The sequence below is a fragment of the Mycosarcoma maydis genome, chromosome 3 (genome assembly GCF_000328475.2).
Source record: "Mycosarcoma maydis chromosome 3, whole genome shotgun sequence".
Classification (NCBI taxonomy): Eukaryota; Fungi; Basidiomycota; class Ustilaginomycetes; order Ustilaginales; genus Mycosarcoma; species Mycosarcoma maydis.
In genome coordinates, this window is record NC_026480.1 from 120,987 (window position 1) to 134,541 (window position 13,555).

Consider the following 13,555-nt stretch of genomic DNA (forward strand, 5'->3'; position numbering starts at 1 on the left):
GTCAAGTGTGCAGTGTGATGCGTTGGGTGGGACTCGGCAATCGAGAGAAGGAGTGGCGCGCTACCTTCAGCCGTATATTCGTGCGGTATCGCATCGAGGTATGCTGGTGGTAGAAGCGATGTGAGGTATTCATCCTGACTTTGGGCTTGAGATCGTCGGTACTGCAGATAAATGTGCTGGTCCGACTCATCGACAATGCCCCAAACAAGAATGCGCCTCGGTGCGGACCTTACCATCCCCGGCAACGCATGCTCCACCGCCAATCCCTCCACCACCTTAGTCTCGACCAACTGCACCTGCAAAAACGAATTCCACCCGGTCATCCAACAGTTATCCACCCCCAACCCAGCACCCGGCGTGATAGCTTTCACCGGATCACCTATCGCCACCTTCCTACCCTGTGCCAAAAACTGGCCCAAGTTCCAAACACTATTGATCCTATACCCCCTATGCACGGTTCCTTGCTCGGAAATCCACGCACCACTCGTCACCGATGCCCAATCCATCTCGTCCGTTCGATCCCTCGAGTACCTTTCCAGTTTCTCATCGACGAGTGTGCTCACAAAAGTCTGATCAAACGCCTGTCCCAATCGAGCGTTGACTTGTTCGTTGGCATACTTTGCAATTCGTGCCACCTCGCCTTCGAGCTTATGCAAGAATTTGCCTTCGGTATCATCCGCGCGTTGTTTCAATTGCGAGTTAATCTTCTGATCCAAATCGCGAAGCATCAGCTCCACCGATGCGGACACGGAATCCTGAATCGATTTCAGTTGGTCTTGCGCAAGCCGCGACACAGTACGCTTGGTCGATGCTGAGAGACGTTTGATCTCTGTCGATTGACGCGTGTCGGCATCAGCTTGGATTTTGGCTGCAGCCGAGGAAAGCGAAGCCGAGATCTGTGCGTCAATTGAGGAAGAAAGCATGTCCAAGCGCGAACTGAGACGGTTGATCTCGCCCCGAAGTCGCTGATTCTCTCGATCCAGCGAGAGAGCAAGCGAGCGACCACCGCTGCTACCAGAAACGCCGTCATTGGAGAGCAGACCGACGTGTGACGAGAGCCTGTCCAAAATGCCGAGCGATGGAGCAAACAAGTGCGCGGCAGCCGCAAAGAGGAGCGCCGCGAGTATCAAACGCGCTCCGGAACCAAATGACCAATACTTGCGCCAGAAGAATCGGGGCAGCTTGAGCAATAAGGTCAGAACAACGGCGAGCAAGCGTCCAATGTACGACTTCACCCCGATAAAAAGCCGCCCGAACAAGGGGCCCGCAGCGTGTTGTTTAGCTGGCGCTGGTGGCTTGTCAATTCCATCAGTGTCAAGACTATTCCACGCTCCGTCGTCATTGTCATCTTGGTCATTCTCCGCGTCAGAAGCTCCATCGAAGCGCGTTTCTTTGCCACTGGCTGCTCCTGCATCTTCTTCTCCATTGAGCTCTCTGCTGTCGTCCTCGTCTGCATCCACGGGAACGCCATTGACCGTCTTTCGACGAGCCTTCTTCTTCATTTTGGCTGTGGTGTTCCTCCAGCGAATATTGTCGATTCGTCCCTGTTCTATCGCTCCAAACGAGTTCGAGTTTCTGCCTCTTCGGGTTCTTCGGGTTGGCGATCCGCCATCGTCGTCGTCGTCGACATCCTCGTCACTTGCAGGCCTGTACGCTAGATCGTCTGCCGAAGTACGAGGTTTGCGCTGGCCAGGCACTCTACGAGTGACAGTGGTTCGAGAGGTGGGCCTCTGTTGTTGCTCGTTCTGCATACGCGCAACTTCGCTTTCCTCTTGTTGGTAGTTGTCGGCGGGGTCGCCTTCGCTGGAAAAGATCGACATGGAAGCGCTCAGCGAAGCATTGGCTTCGCGGGGGTCGTTGAAGCTACGTTGGTCGCCGCGCAGCAAGGCTGGCTGGTACGAAGGCGGACTGGTCAATCGAGGTTGGTTGGAAGGCTCACGTACGTAGTAGCTAGTGCTGGTATCTTCTTGCTTGACGCTGATGTGGCTGGATGCGTTAGCGCCGATCAACGGCCGCTGAAAGCGGGAAGCGGCTGCGGAAGGTGTCAGTTGCTCGATGAGGTCGGACGAGCGTGCACTGTAGGTTGGAGTCAAGGCCCGGATGAGATTGCGAACCTCGGGCGTCTGGGACCTCTCGAGAAGCCGCGGAGAGCGACGTTGAGAGCCGCGGCCAGTATTGCGTACCGACATGACGGCGGAAGCGGCTCCCGATCAGGAATGAGAAAGTGCGCGTTTCGAGTTGTACTCAAAGGTGAAGATGGATGTGATCCTAAGCGCGTCGTGGTATAAGCATCGAGTTTCTGATGTGGGCGAATGTTCCAACGAGGCGCACAGGAAGAAACTAGACTTGATGCTAAGATGGGTATATGCAGCGACTCGAAACAGGCAGCGAAGCAAGACTCATCCGCGTAGCGAGTGCGATATGAAGATGATCCGGTGGCTGATGGTGGTGGGAGATGAGTGGGTTGGAGCGTGACGAGTGTTGTCGAGACAGCTTGGAACGGATGAAAGGGACTAAAGTCGAGGATCGTGCGTGCGTGTCTGCGTGTCGGCGCTGAGTTGGTTTCAGTTCTTTTTGGACTCAGAAAAATGACACTCACTCGTGAGTGCGACGATGCGACACGGAACACGGAGGACGGAACTCGGAACGTGCGGGCGAGTGTGAGCAAGGCGAACATTCGTGATTTACACTTCAACTCGAATACACGGTTCACGATTCGTGATTGCTCCACTTTTGCTCCACTCACGACTTTGGCGATTTTTCGCTTTTCTTCCCAACCGAGACGCTTGTCTTTTTGCTCCGTGTTCCGCGATTTTTCTTTGAGCGCTTGCTTCTGCGCAATCGTGAATCCAGAACATAAGGTTGAGCTTGCTGCCTGCCTAACCTGTCCAACACGATTCTATCGCTCATCAGCAAAAATGGCGTCGACATCGGCACCACTGCCATCGGCTCCTGCGCCAACGAGCTCGGCAACGCATCTGGGCCTTCTTCCGGAAATTCCCCGAGCGAGCTCCATTATTGTGATTGGTATGGCTGGCTCCGGCAAGAGTACCTTCACCGCCAGCCTGCACGACCATCTGCATGAAAGGGAAAAGGAACAACAAGATGAACGAGAGCAGCAGCAGCAAACGGGCGCATCAGCATCAGAACCAGCATCGACGTCGCAGATCACAGCACCCTACATGGTCAATCTTGATCCTGCTGTTGGCACTCTAGGCTACGAACCCAACGTGGACATCCGAGATACCGTCGACTACGCTCGTGTCATGGAGCAGTACAACCTTGGACCTAACGGCGGTATTCTGACCGCACTCAACCTTTTTACAACCAAATTTGACCAGGTGCTCAACATTCTCGAGAAACGAGCAAAGCAAGTCGACCACATTGTGCTAGATACACCGGGTCAGATCGAGATCTTTACATGGTCCGCATCGGGTTCCATCGTGACCGATGCGTTGGCAAGTTCTATGCCTACCGTGGTAGCTTACATCATCGATACGCCAAGAACGACAGCGCCAGCAACGTTCATGAGCAACATGCTCTACGCTTGCAGCATCTTGTACAAGACAAAGTTGCCCTTCATCCTCGTGTTCAACAAGACAGATGCACAGTCGCATCAGTTTGCGCTCGAGTGGATGCAGGATTTTGAAAAATTTCAGCAAGCTTTGGCCGCTGGAAACGCCACCGATCCGTCGTCTACTGTGACGCAGCAAGGACTGGATCCGAGGGCTCGCAACTACGACGCCGAGGGGAGCCAAGGTTACATGAACAGCCTCATGAACAGCATGAGTCTTGTGCTCGACGAGTTTTACAAGAATCTGAGGGCCGTTGGAGTTTCATCGGTGACCGGCGACGGCATGGACGATTTTCTGGCAGCGGTGCAAGAGGCGCGTCAAGAGTATCTAAATGACTATCGACCCGAGCTGGAACGACTGGCCAAGCAGCGCGATGCCAAGCGCGAGACCAGCAAGAAGGAGCAACTTGCTCGATTGATCAAGGATATGAACATGGGCGGCAAGTCGACATCAGTACAGGATAGCAACGTGGCGAAAGTGGTGACCAAGTCAAGCGAAGACTTGTCGCGACACATTGACGAAGAGTACGAAGGCGACGGACAGATCATCGAACCGGTAAGTGATCAAGAGCTCTTAGCAGCGAGTTAGCTCTTGAGACAGCGCTTTCACAACCAGCTGGCTGCGAAACGCATCGGCCACTCTGACGAGCAGGCTCTTGGCAGGTTTTTCCGGCCGAGTTTTCACGCTCCTCGCGTGTGGCGTTGGTAACTTTGTTGGTGATTTGCTCTTCTCTGCCTAAAGTGCTTCTCATGCCTCGAAGAGCGGCCAACGCCAACGCCCAACGGCCGTCCAAAATTGTCCCCCGCGTTTTCACTCTTGTGCTCGTACTGATCATGCACCTCTCTATCTTTCTCATACCGCACAGGACTCGGACGAAGAAAAGCCGCACTACGAATATCCAGGGCCAGAATACGATCGCGGAGATGGCACTGTGTGGCCTCGACCCGGCTAGCTCTCTCCTGTCACTGCTTGTATTTTATGGGGTGCAAGTATGGATGCCTCAAGTGCATGGCTCGTGAAACAAGTCTGAAGAGGTGTAAGGTTAACTAACCTTTTCCAGAGCCCATGCCTGCCTGCTTGTTGCACCGATGAAAGCCGTTGATTCGCTAGTTGACCGGATGATTCGTGTTGGCCACTGCACCCTTGTGGGGGGTTGTACAAGCCTAGACGATACCGGGTATGGAATGGTTCTGCATTTCGCGAGCTCCTAGTTCTCGCCATACCTTAGATTTGGATGTCTAAGGAGGATTCCGCAACCGAGGTTCTTATAGTTTCGAAGCATGACCAAGTGGTTCGTGAACCCAAAGTGGTGTAGGCAGTTTCAAGATCAATCTGTGTCGCGCCACCGTGTGTCGTCGTTTGCTCATCAAGAAGGATCGACGACGGATTAGCCCGGAGCGCTGTCTTGCTAGCTCTGTGCGTCGTCTGTCTCTGAGCTTGGCCCTCGCCTTGCTGTGCTTGCGATGCTACGGGAACAAGTAACAGTGAATCGAAGGGACGATACTTTGCTGCTTGTGGCTGAGACGAAGCGCCTGATTGATTACGGCGTCGATCCGAAGGAAAATCAAGATGCACCCACAAGGCCGAGCGGAGTTGACAAGTGCGGAGTTGACAACTAATTCGCCAAAGTTTGGCAAGAACAACGCCACAGACGGTCATCGTTGACGATTCGTGATTGTTGAGCGTCACTGACCTCGGCATTCCCGATTCGTGCTTCTCATTGAGATGTCGAGCTGAGAGTGTTTCGAATCTGACAGCAAACACCTCTCGTTGCAGAAAAGCATGCATCGTCCAGTTACAGGTTACATTCACCATGGCAAACAGAGCCAAGATTAACCCTAAGTTATCAAAAAGCTCTCAACGCATAAGAAAACACGGGACTACTTACTGTACAGCCAAGGTACAGTATGCGTGATCTGATGCCGCATGCCACGCGGTGATTGTGACGCAGGTCAGAGGGAGCTTCTTTTGCGTGGGGGATTTTATTTATTACATTCACGATTTTTTTGATTCTTTTTCCTTTGCTAGATTTGTGACTGCAGCCAATCGTGAATTTGTATTTGGCGTGTTGCAATCGTGAATCAACCAACAGGCGCAACAACAAACATGAGAGTCTGTGATTGTCACTTGATCCACACTCGCGCTGGTCTTGTTGCAAAGGCCGTTTGTTGTCCAAGCAGAGTGGCTGCATGCCGCTGTCGTGAGTCAAGTTGGACGTACAGCTCGGACAAGTTGATAGAATTAACGAGCCAAGGTTCTGAGGAGCGCGCGCGCGGGCATCTAGCCTTGAGTAAGCGAGTCGGTAGATGCCATCTTAGAAGAGATGGATGATGGCTTTGCAGCGCGGGACAAGGTCAAAGCGATGCCGGCCAGGAACTTGCCCAACGAGCACGGAGGCGTGGCTGGCATGTTTGTAGGATAGAACGCACCGCCGTGCTTGCGCTACACGACTTGAGCGCAAGCTGGGGTGATTCGTTCAACCAACTCGGAACGGCACTCGAGGCCAAGATCGCAGCTGCACAAAACTCAGACTGAACGGTTGCTGGACCTGGTAAAGTTCTGGAAGGATTGCACGTTGATACAGTTTGCTTGCTTCTGTACATCGAAGGGGCAATCACGAATCGTGAATTTGGCGCAAGTCAGCGGGTAAAACATCAGAAGCCGCCATCGATGCTCTGTTTGCTCCGTGTCTACTCGAGCCGAATAGTCGAGAGAGATAGGTCGAGTAAGCTGAGTCTGAAGAGCATAGAAGCGTGCTTAGCGTGCGTGGCTCCAAGCAGACTTGTGAGTATGCCCGTTGGGCGAGGCAGAGGCGACTGGTGAGATTCATGGTTGTCACACACGCGCCGATTCACGATTCGTGTTTCAATTAGAGGTCAGGTGCCGACAAGGGCGCTTCGTGTTTGTCTCGCTGTTGCTTCGCCCGTTGTGAATAAAGTAAGATAGTTCACAGCAGGAATTGCCGAGTTTGCCTTATTTGTTAATACAGTAGAGTACATTCACGATTGGTTTGATTTTCGTCGTAGTTATCAAGCAACTGACAGAAACGCATCTTGAGATAAGTTATTTACTGTCTCATCAAGACGTCGATAGCAGCAAAGCACAAGCGGCACCCACCACCAGCAAAAGTTTCTCTGGCGTTCCCGTGTCTTATTCTTAGAGCCTGAAAACAAAAGCGCGCAATTGTGAATCGCGAATCAGAATGTACGAATGGAGAATATCTTGTAACCGAGCCAGACCCTGTAATTGACCCTGCCTAACACCCTATACCCCAGCACAAATCACGAATCGTGAATACTCACTCACCCACAGGAACCAACCAAGTCAAGCCAACAACCAACGCCACAGCGCGTGGACAGCAATTGTGCATTGCACACACACACAACAGAAAGGCGTCGTTTAGGTTGACGCAGACACAAGGAATGCACGATGGAAGGCCCGCCTGACTTGAGCTATATCATGGAAAGAATAGAACAAGCTAGTTGTGAGTTGTGAGTTGGCTTATCGCTTCGTGCTTCTTTTGGTAAGTTAACATAGAGGTACCAAAAGTCGTGAATCCTCCATGCTCGGTTCAAGTCGTGAGTCTGTGTGCACAAGCACAGACAGGCAAATGACCATGGCTGTCCACACGACGCGTTGGTGTTGCAGGAGAGTGGCAAAGTGCCTTTATGTGGTTGATATGGGTTGTGGCTGTTGCCGAAGGTTTCTGGCTGCGCTCGTGAGTGACGATTGATTGCGTTTGGTGTGCTTTTCTTGGGATGCTTGTCGCGACAGAATTCGTGGTTGCGATTCGTGACGGCTAATTCGGCGCTGGAACACGACTCGTGACTATGCTAAGTTATCTTTGTCCCGTGCCCTTGTGCTTGCTTGCCTTTCATGTTTGGGTTCGCAATCTCGAAATTCGGATTCCATTCTTGATTTCAAGAGGAAAGTAAAGAGCAAAGGATGATTGCGAGGAGAAGCACAAGCACGACTCACGACTAGAAGCCACGCGCCAAATCCCCTTCACACTCGGACTGTTCATGCCCGCAAACCGCTCTCGATGGTGCTATTCGCACTAGGCGTGTTGCAGCGAAAAGCATGCATGTTACCTCGTGACTGGCCGTGGTCGCCTCTCTCTAGTCCCGTTCGTTTGCAAATCATGCTTCTGTGAAATTTCTACTAAGCTCTCATGCGTCCAAAGTAGGCGCGAGTAGGCCTCCGCCCCTAGGCTGGGCGACTCTCTTGCTCTTGCTCAAGCTCTTGCCTTGGCCTCAATCACTCACACGTTGGCGTGGCCGCTGAGGGTGAGCGTGATTAACTTAGCGTTAGGGAGGCTGATTGCCTGCAATGTTAGCCCAGCAACGCCAGCAACGCCAGCAACGCCAGCAACGCCAGCTTCGGTGGCGGCTGTTGTAACTCACCTTGACGGACCGTTGGAGGTGCTTCTGGTTCTTCGTGTCACCTCGTTTACTGGTAAGGCAATCGGCTTTCCTTCGGATTGCACTCGATGCACCTTTGGCTGATCTCTCGCCTTGCCTCGCCTTACCTCGCCTTACCTCTCGTCTTTCACCGCTGCTGCTGCTCCTGGTCTATCATTCCTCCTGTCCTCCCCTCTCACATCTGTACGTTTCTGCAACTGGCTGCACTTTACTACGCTCTCTACGCTCACCAAACGTGTGGATCTCCTTGAGCCGCTGGCCTGCGTCGCATAAATCACTACTCTCCGTCAACCAGCCGTGATTGAGTAGTGAATCACTTGCACCTCGCACACTTTCGTCGCACTCCTTTGAGCTTTTTTCTCCCCTCTTCATCTCCTCCCTACCTCGGCTGCGTCGATCAACGTTGCGCCTCGCAATTCCGCTCCTCTTCGCTTGCTAGCTTGATGCCGCGCTGCTACCGTCATATCAACTCCATCCTTGTCGATCACATCTGTCCATCATCCATCTCCGTTTCGCGCACACGCCCCACCTTCTCCGCCGTCGCACAAAACCAACACCTCGACTCCACCGTTTCTGCCTGCTACTGCTTCCATACCCGTCTTGAAGCTCTTCGGTAACCACTTTACTCTATCCATACCGGCCCCTCATCACACCATACTTAGTCTCACATTCTCTGCACCTGTCATCGCCTCTTCCTAGCTCGCATAACAAACCTCAGCAACTGTGGCACAACCAACCTCGGCAAAAACCTACATTACTGCTACTTCTTCTTGCCTATCTTTACTTGCGCCCCCGTTAAACCATCCTTCTCTCGATAGCCATCTTGATCCAACGGCAGTTGTTTCTAAGGCTGCGACTCATCCCCTCGGCTCGACCCAGCTAGGCTGGCGAGAAAGCAGACATAAGGCTTGATTCCAACTTTACGACTTCCTGACGGTTTCCTCTCTGACACAGGTATCTCACCGGCTATCGTCTTTGCCCACAGTCATCACCACTGTCCGTAGCATGCCCGAAGCGATGAGCAGCAAGGTGGAAGAACGGGTTGCAGATCCAGTCATGGATGCTTCAAGCAATAAGCGCAAGAGGGTAAGTGGTTTGTCCATCATCTCAACGGCCACAGTCATTCTCTGCTTCCCTCGTGACTCCTCCTGCTATGGCAGCACAGAGAGCTGAGTGCTCCTGCTTTACGATTACTGACTCATCTCACAATCTTTGACCTCGATCCTCTGATCTTGTCTCTACCATTAGATCTGGGCCGCGTGCGAGCCCTGCCGTAAACGCAAATCAAAATGCGACGGTCAGAGCCCCTGTGGAGGATGCATCTCCACCATCAAGTCCGCAATGCTCCCCATCAACGCAACCACACTCGATAATGGCCCAATCGATCAAGCCCTCGTTCAAGCCAAAGCACAAGAACTCTGCGTCTTTGACTGGAATCGCAAGCCACGCGGTCCCAAAGGCAAGAAGGCTGCCTTTGCCGCTGCCTTTGGTGTCGAGACCTCGGCTAACATGGGCGCACCCCGCAGCCACGCAAGCGCCGGACCGGCCTACATGGAAGCACAACAACGCGGTCTCGACGAGCCCCAGCACGGAGATTGTCCAAGGGCCAACTACGATACCGCTTTTACTTTTACAGCTCCAGAGGACACCAAAACAAGCACCATTAGCAGCAGCAGCAGCAGCAGCAGCATTCACCATACCAACGGTCATGGCTATCCGCATTCGTCCTCATCCCTTCCGTCCGCGAATAGCGCACCACACTACGACCATTACTGTTCTACACAGGCTGGCCAATCCGCTGGGCCCAGTTTGCACCCGGCGTCACATCCTCCTCTCACCTCCAACAGCAGGCCAGAACTCTACCATTTTGGCTCGAACGAGAGCGGCAGCTTGTCCTCATCCGAGTACAGCCCCTACACACATCGCGCGCGACGATCCGAATCCAATACCACAGTCTCGACAATCTCACCCCCCATACTCTCAGGCCCTTCTTCCCGACCTATGGGTACCGAAGAGCGTCCGCTCAAGCGCACCGCATACGAGTATACTGGCGTCGGCGACCGAGTAAGCAAAGCGTCATTAAGTGCTTGGGATGCCTTGGCTGATAGTGCAAGCCATCCACGCTCTAACAGTGTTTCTAGCCTCCGCCGCTCGCAAACCTCGGCAGATACCTCGCCAACCGAGATGAATCGCCACGGTGCATCACCCGCCCAGTCACAAGGATCGGGCGGCTTCCCGACTGCTTCGCCTCAGTCGGACGGAAGCGTCAACTACTTCAATGCAGCCACCCAGTTGTCTCCAGCCGCGTACGACGATGGCGACTCGCGCTACCATGACCAGTCGATGCTCATCAACCGGCTAAAGCCCTACTACTCTGAAAAAGATCGCCCCTTTGTAGCACTTGCCATCTCGCAGTTCGAGGCACTCGATTCGTTTGAAAAGATGGTCCCATCGCGGTATTTGTTTGGTGCTGCGCCCGGCACGGGCGGACGCGATCCACCGGCGCATGTCTTACTAGCTCTGTTGGCGTTTTTGGCGCATCGTGCGCTACTGTTGCCAGACAGCATGAACATCGAGGACCTCGATCTGCAGGCGGGCGACATCGTCATGCGCTGCGCCAACAATTATGGCCGACTCGAGGGCGACGACCGCAAACAGATGTTGTCGTTTGCACGGCGCAGTTGGTCGCTCGCCAACGATCTCATGCTTCAAAAAATTCGCAGCGGTGACGTAGATCCCAGACTCATCATCACAGGCATGCTCTTGGAGATGGGCGCCGGAGAGGACGGTCTTAGCACCAAAGGTCTCGTTCAGCGCAAGATGTGGCTCTTCCGATTAGCCTTTTGCTGGCGACTGCATCAGCTCGACGCCAAGCCCGACTCGGAAAGTTGGACGACACCGTGGGATGGGCCTCAAGTGCTGCAGAAAGCGCTCGACATTTCTGGCGGCTCGACCACCGACGACCCGAGAGCACCCTTGCCACGCGCTGCAGACACGCGCAGGATGCTCCAGGACCCCATTGAGCTAGAAGCCATCCGCAGGCAGGTTTCGCTCATCGTCACAGCAGCGTACTGGGTACAGACCGCAGAGATGCAAGTGCCCAAGTTCGACATCTATACCATGGAGCTCGAGCCGGCCAGTGCCGACGACTATATCCACCACGGCTCCAATTGGACACCCAAAATGCATCCTGCCTCCAACGGCTACTTGACGCAGACACGAGACCTCATCTTCCGCACCTATGGCCGTCTGACGCGTTTGCTGCACACACCGCTCGCCGACATTTGCACCGGCCACTCGCCTGAGCCCGATCTGCAGCACGCCATCACCGAGATGGAAACTACGTTGGATTGGCTCGTCGAGCGCATCGGTTCGGTCACCTACGATGGCCCCGAGATGCCATTGCGTGTCGCAGCGTTTGTGCACTCGCGTATCGTAGCGTTGCTCATGTACCGACTCTTCATGTCGATCCAGGCGTTCTTCTTCCTCTTTCCGGAACAAACAACGGCCAAGACGGACAAGTCGCTTCGAATCGCTTCCACTCTCATGCCCAAGAACGAGCAACGATCCAATTTCGAGATGATCGCCGGAGGTTATGTGGCGCCCGAATCCGAGAGTGAGGAAGACAGCGTGGCTGGACGTGATTTTCAGGGACGCAAGCTCTTGCCGCGACCGCAGTTCTCACGACACCCGATGAAGGCATCCATGGCCGTCTTGTGGGAGACGGGCGCGGTCGCCAAACGCTTGTTGTCACTGCACCGAGCTCGTGACGCTGCGCTGGAGCCGATCGAAGGCAGCTCCTCGGAAGCGTGGAAGGGTGGCGAGGCGGAAAAGACGGGCAACGAAGTGGGCAAGACCATGGACGCCTCGCTGCGCGCAGTTCGTTGGCCACGCCACTTGCGTCTGTTTGCACAGCACGCCTACGCCATGGCGGCCGAAGCACACGTGGCGGGTGCTTCGTGGCTGGACACGTACGGCGACGAGAATCCGGCTTGGAAGAATCCAGCATCGTTCGACCTGCTGCCCGAATTCAACAACGAGCACATTGAAAGCGGACTGTGGGACACGGGTGATGCGTTCTTGGAGCTTCTCGAGGCCATGGCCAAGATGGGTAGCACGCATGCGCGAAGCACCGAGGAATCCACCTTGCGGTACCGACAGGAACGATGGAACTGGGCCAAACGATACCAGCAACCACCGAGTGGTCTCACGAGCATGCCTAATCCTAAGTAACAGCAGCGTTTTGTGCCTGCAAACGAATGCATTCAACTCATTTTGGTGCCTGTACAGTCTGTGAGTGAGCTCTCAGGGCATCGCACAGTCAGAGCAATGTGCGAGCTGGGAATTGCATCCTCACATTGAGGCGTGTGCCGCTGACGCCAATTTGACCGCCTAAGGCGTAGACAGCCACCGCGTTTGTCGATCGGTTGCACTTTGAAGAGTGCCTGAGTCAAGTGATGGAACAATCTTTCAGGGTTCTAGGGAAGTAATCGATTGAAGCATGATAATAGTACAGAGGGAATGAGCAAACATGAAGGTTTAAAGGCCGAGACGGCGCTCCATGACGGTGTGCATGTCGGGAACGGTAGCAGAGATTTCGGCTGCGTTTAGGGCGACAGGGAGAGATGGGGGCAGGGGTGTCAGAGAGTCAGCGGCTAATTTGGGGATGGTGGGTGCGGATCAGGAGTTTGAGGGCACTCACAAGGGAGGAAATCGCGGGGCTCGATGCGCTCATCATCGCCATTGAGAATGTCAAGATGAAGCTTGGAGATCGAGGTGGAACTTGTCGTTGGGTCAAAAGCCGGGTTCTGCACACGACAAGAAATCGAGTCAACCAGTTTGGTCAGTTTCTGCGCTTTTGCATGCTCGTGAATCTCGATCGATAACTTACATAGCTGACAATCTTTCGCTCCATCAATGTATGTGCTGGTGCACCGATTCCGTGGATGTTTCGCTGCATGGTGAGTTTCAGGTTGTCCTGCGTCGCCTCCCAGTTCTCGAGTCGGTTCTGGATAGGGTGATGAGATTGCGTCGACACATGGTGCAACACATTGTTGAGGCCGTGTCGCATGGTGTCGTGAACACCAGCGTACACTGGATGAGAGGTAGACGCGTTAGTCGACACGCGCGTGTGCGACGCATACGGGGGGGGAACGAGCACGTAGCTCGGTTCGAGCTGCTGCTGCTTCTGCGATTGCAATGCGGAGCTCATCGTGAAAAAAGTTCGAGCTGAGACGGTGCGGGACAAGATGGTAAGCAGGTGGTGACGAACATGCCAAGTCTGAGCAGCCTCCAAGTGGAGAAAGTGGGTCTGTGTGTTTGAGCTAAGTTACTCGTGCTGCTGCTGAGCGTGGAAATGGTTGCGAATCGTGCGCGAATGCGTGGCCACGCACAGATTCACGATTATTTCCACCCGCCAAAGTCGATCACAAAGCCTTTAAAGCGTGACGCCGACTTTTATGTATTTGTTAGATCAACCCTCCAGCTTACACAAGCATGACCAAAGCTGGAAGGAAGAAAAGGGTGGAGTCGTGAATTGGTGCTTCGAAAATTTCCAAA

At 53.9% G+C, this 13,555-nt stretch overlaps 5 protein-coding genes across 5 annotated transcripts; 2 read left to right on the plus strand and 3 right to left on the minus strand.

Annotated features, from left to right (window-relative positions):
• Positions 1-2,189, minus strand: UMAG_01479 (uncharacterized protein; the record flags this gene model as incomplete). Its single annotated transcript, XM_011389234.1, has 1 exon — positions 1-2,189. A coding segment is annotated over one exon (2,189 nt), but the record flags the coding sequence as incomplete, so codon positions are not given.
• A 729-nt stretch (positions 2,190-2,918) lies between these two features.
• UMAG_11665 (GTPase NPA3) lies at positions 2,919-4,527 on the plus strand (the record flags this gene model as incomplete). Its single annotated transcript, XM_011389759.1, has 2 exons — positions 2,919-4,130; positions 4,441-4,527. The coding sequence occupies 2 exons, from the start codon at positions 2,919-2,921 to the stop codon at positions 4,525-4,527; spliced, it is 1,299 nt and encodes a 432-aa protein (XP_011388061.1).
• Positions 4,528-4,799: 272 nt separating this feature from the next.
• UMAG_01481 (uncharacterized protein) lies at positions 4,800-5,390 on the minus strand (the record flags this gene model as incomplete). The annotated part of the gene is made up of 1 exon (XM_011389235.1): positions 4,800-5,390. The coding sequence occupies one exon, from the start codon at positions 5,388-5,390 to the stop codon at positions 4,800-4,802; it is 591 nt and encodes a 196-aa protein (XP_011387537.1).
• A 3,611-nt stretch (positions 5,391-9,001) lies between these two features.
• On the plus strand, positions 9,002-12,229 carry UMAG_01482 (uncharacterized protein; the record flags this gene model as incomplete). Its single annotated transcript, XM_011389236.1, has 2 exons — positions 9,002-9,082; positions 9,245-12,229. The coding sequence occupies 2 exons, from the start codon at positions 9,002-9,004 to the stop codon at positions 12,227-12,229; spliced, it is 3,066 nt and encodes a 1,021-aa protein (XP_011387538.1).
• Positions 12,230-12,535: 306 nt separating this feature from the next.
• On the minus strand, positions 12,536-13,208 carry UMAG_11666 (uncharacterized protein; the record flags this gene model as incomplete). The annotated part of the gene is made up of 3 exons (XM_011389760.1): positions 12,536-12,597; positions 12,699-12,804; positions 12,888-13,208. The coding sequence occupies 3 exons, from the start codon at positions 13,206-13,208 to the stop codon at positions 12,536-12,538; spliced, it is 489 nt and encodes a 162-aa protein (XP_011388062.1).
• Between the last annotated feature and the right edge of the window lie 347 nt (positions 13,209-13,555).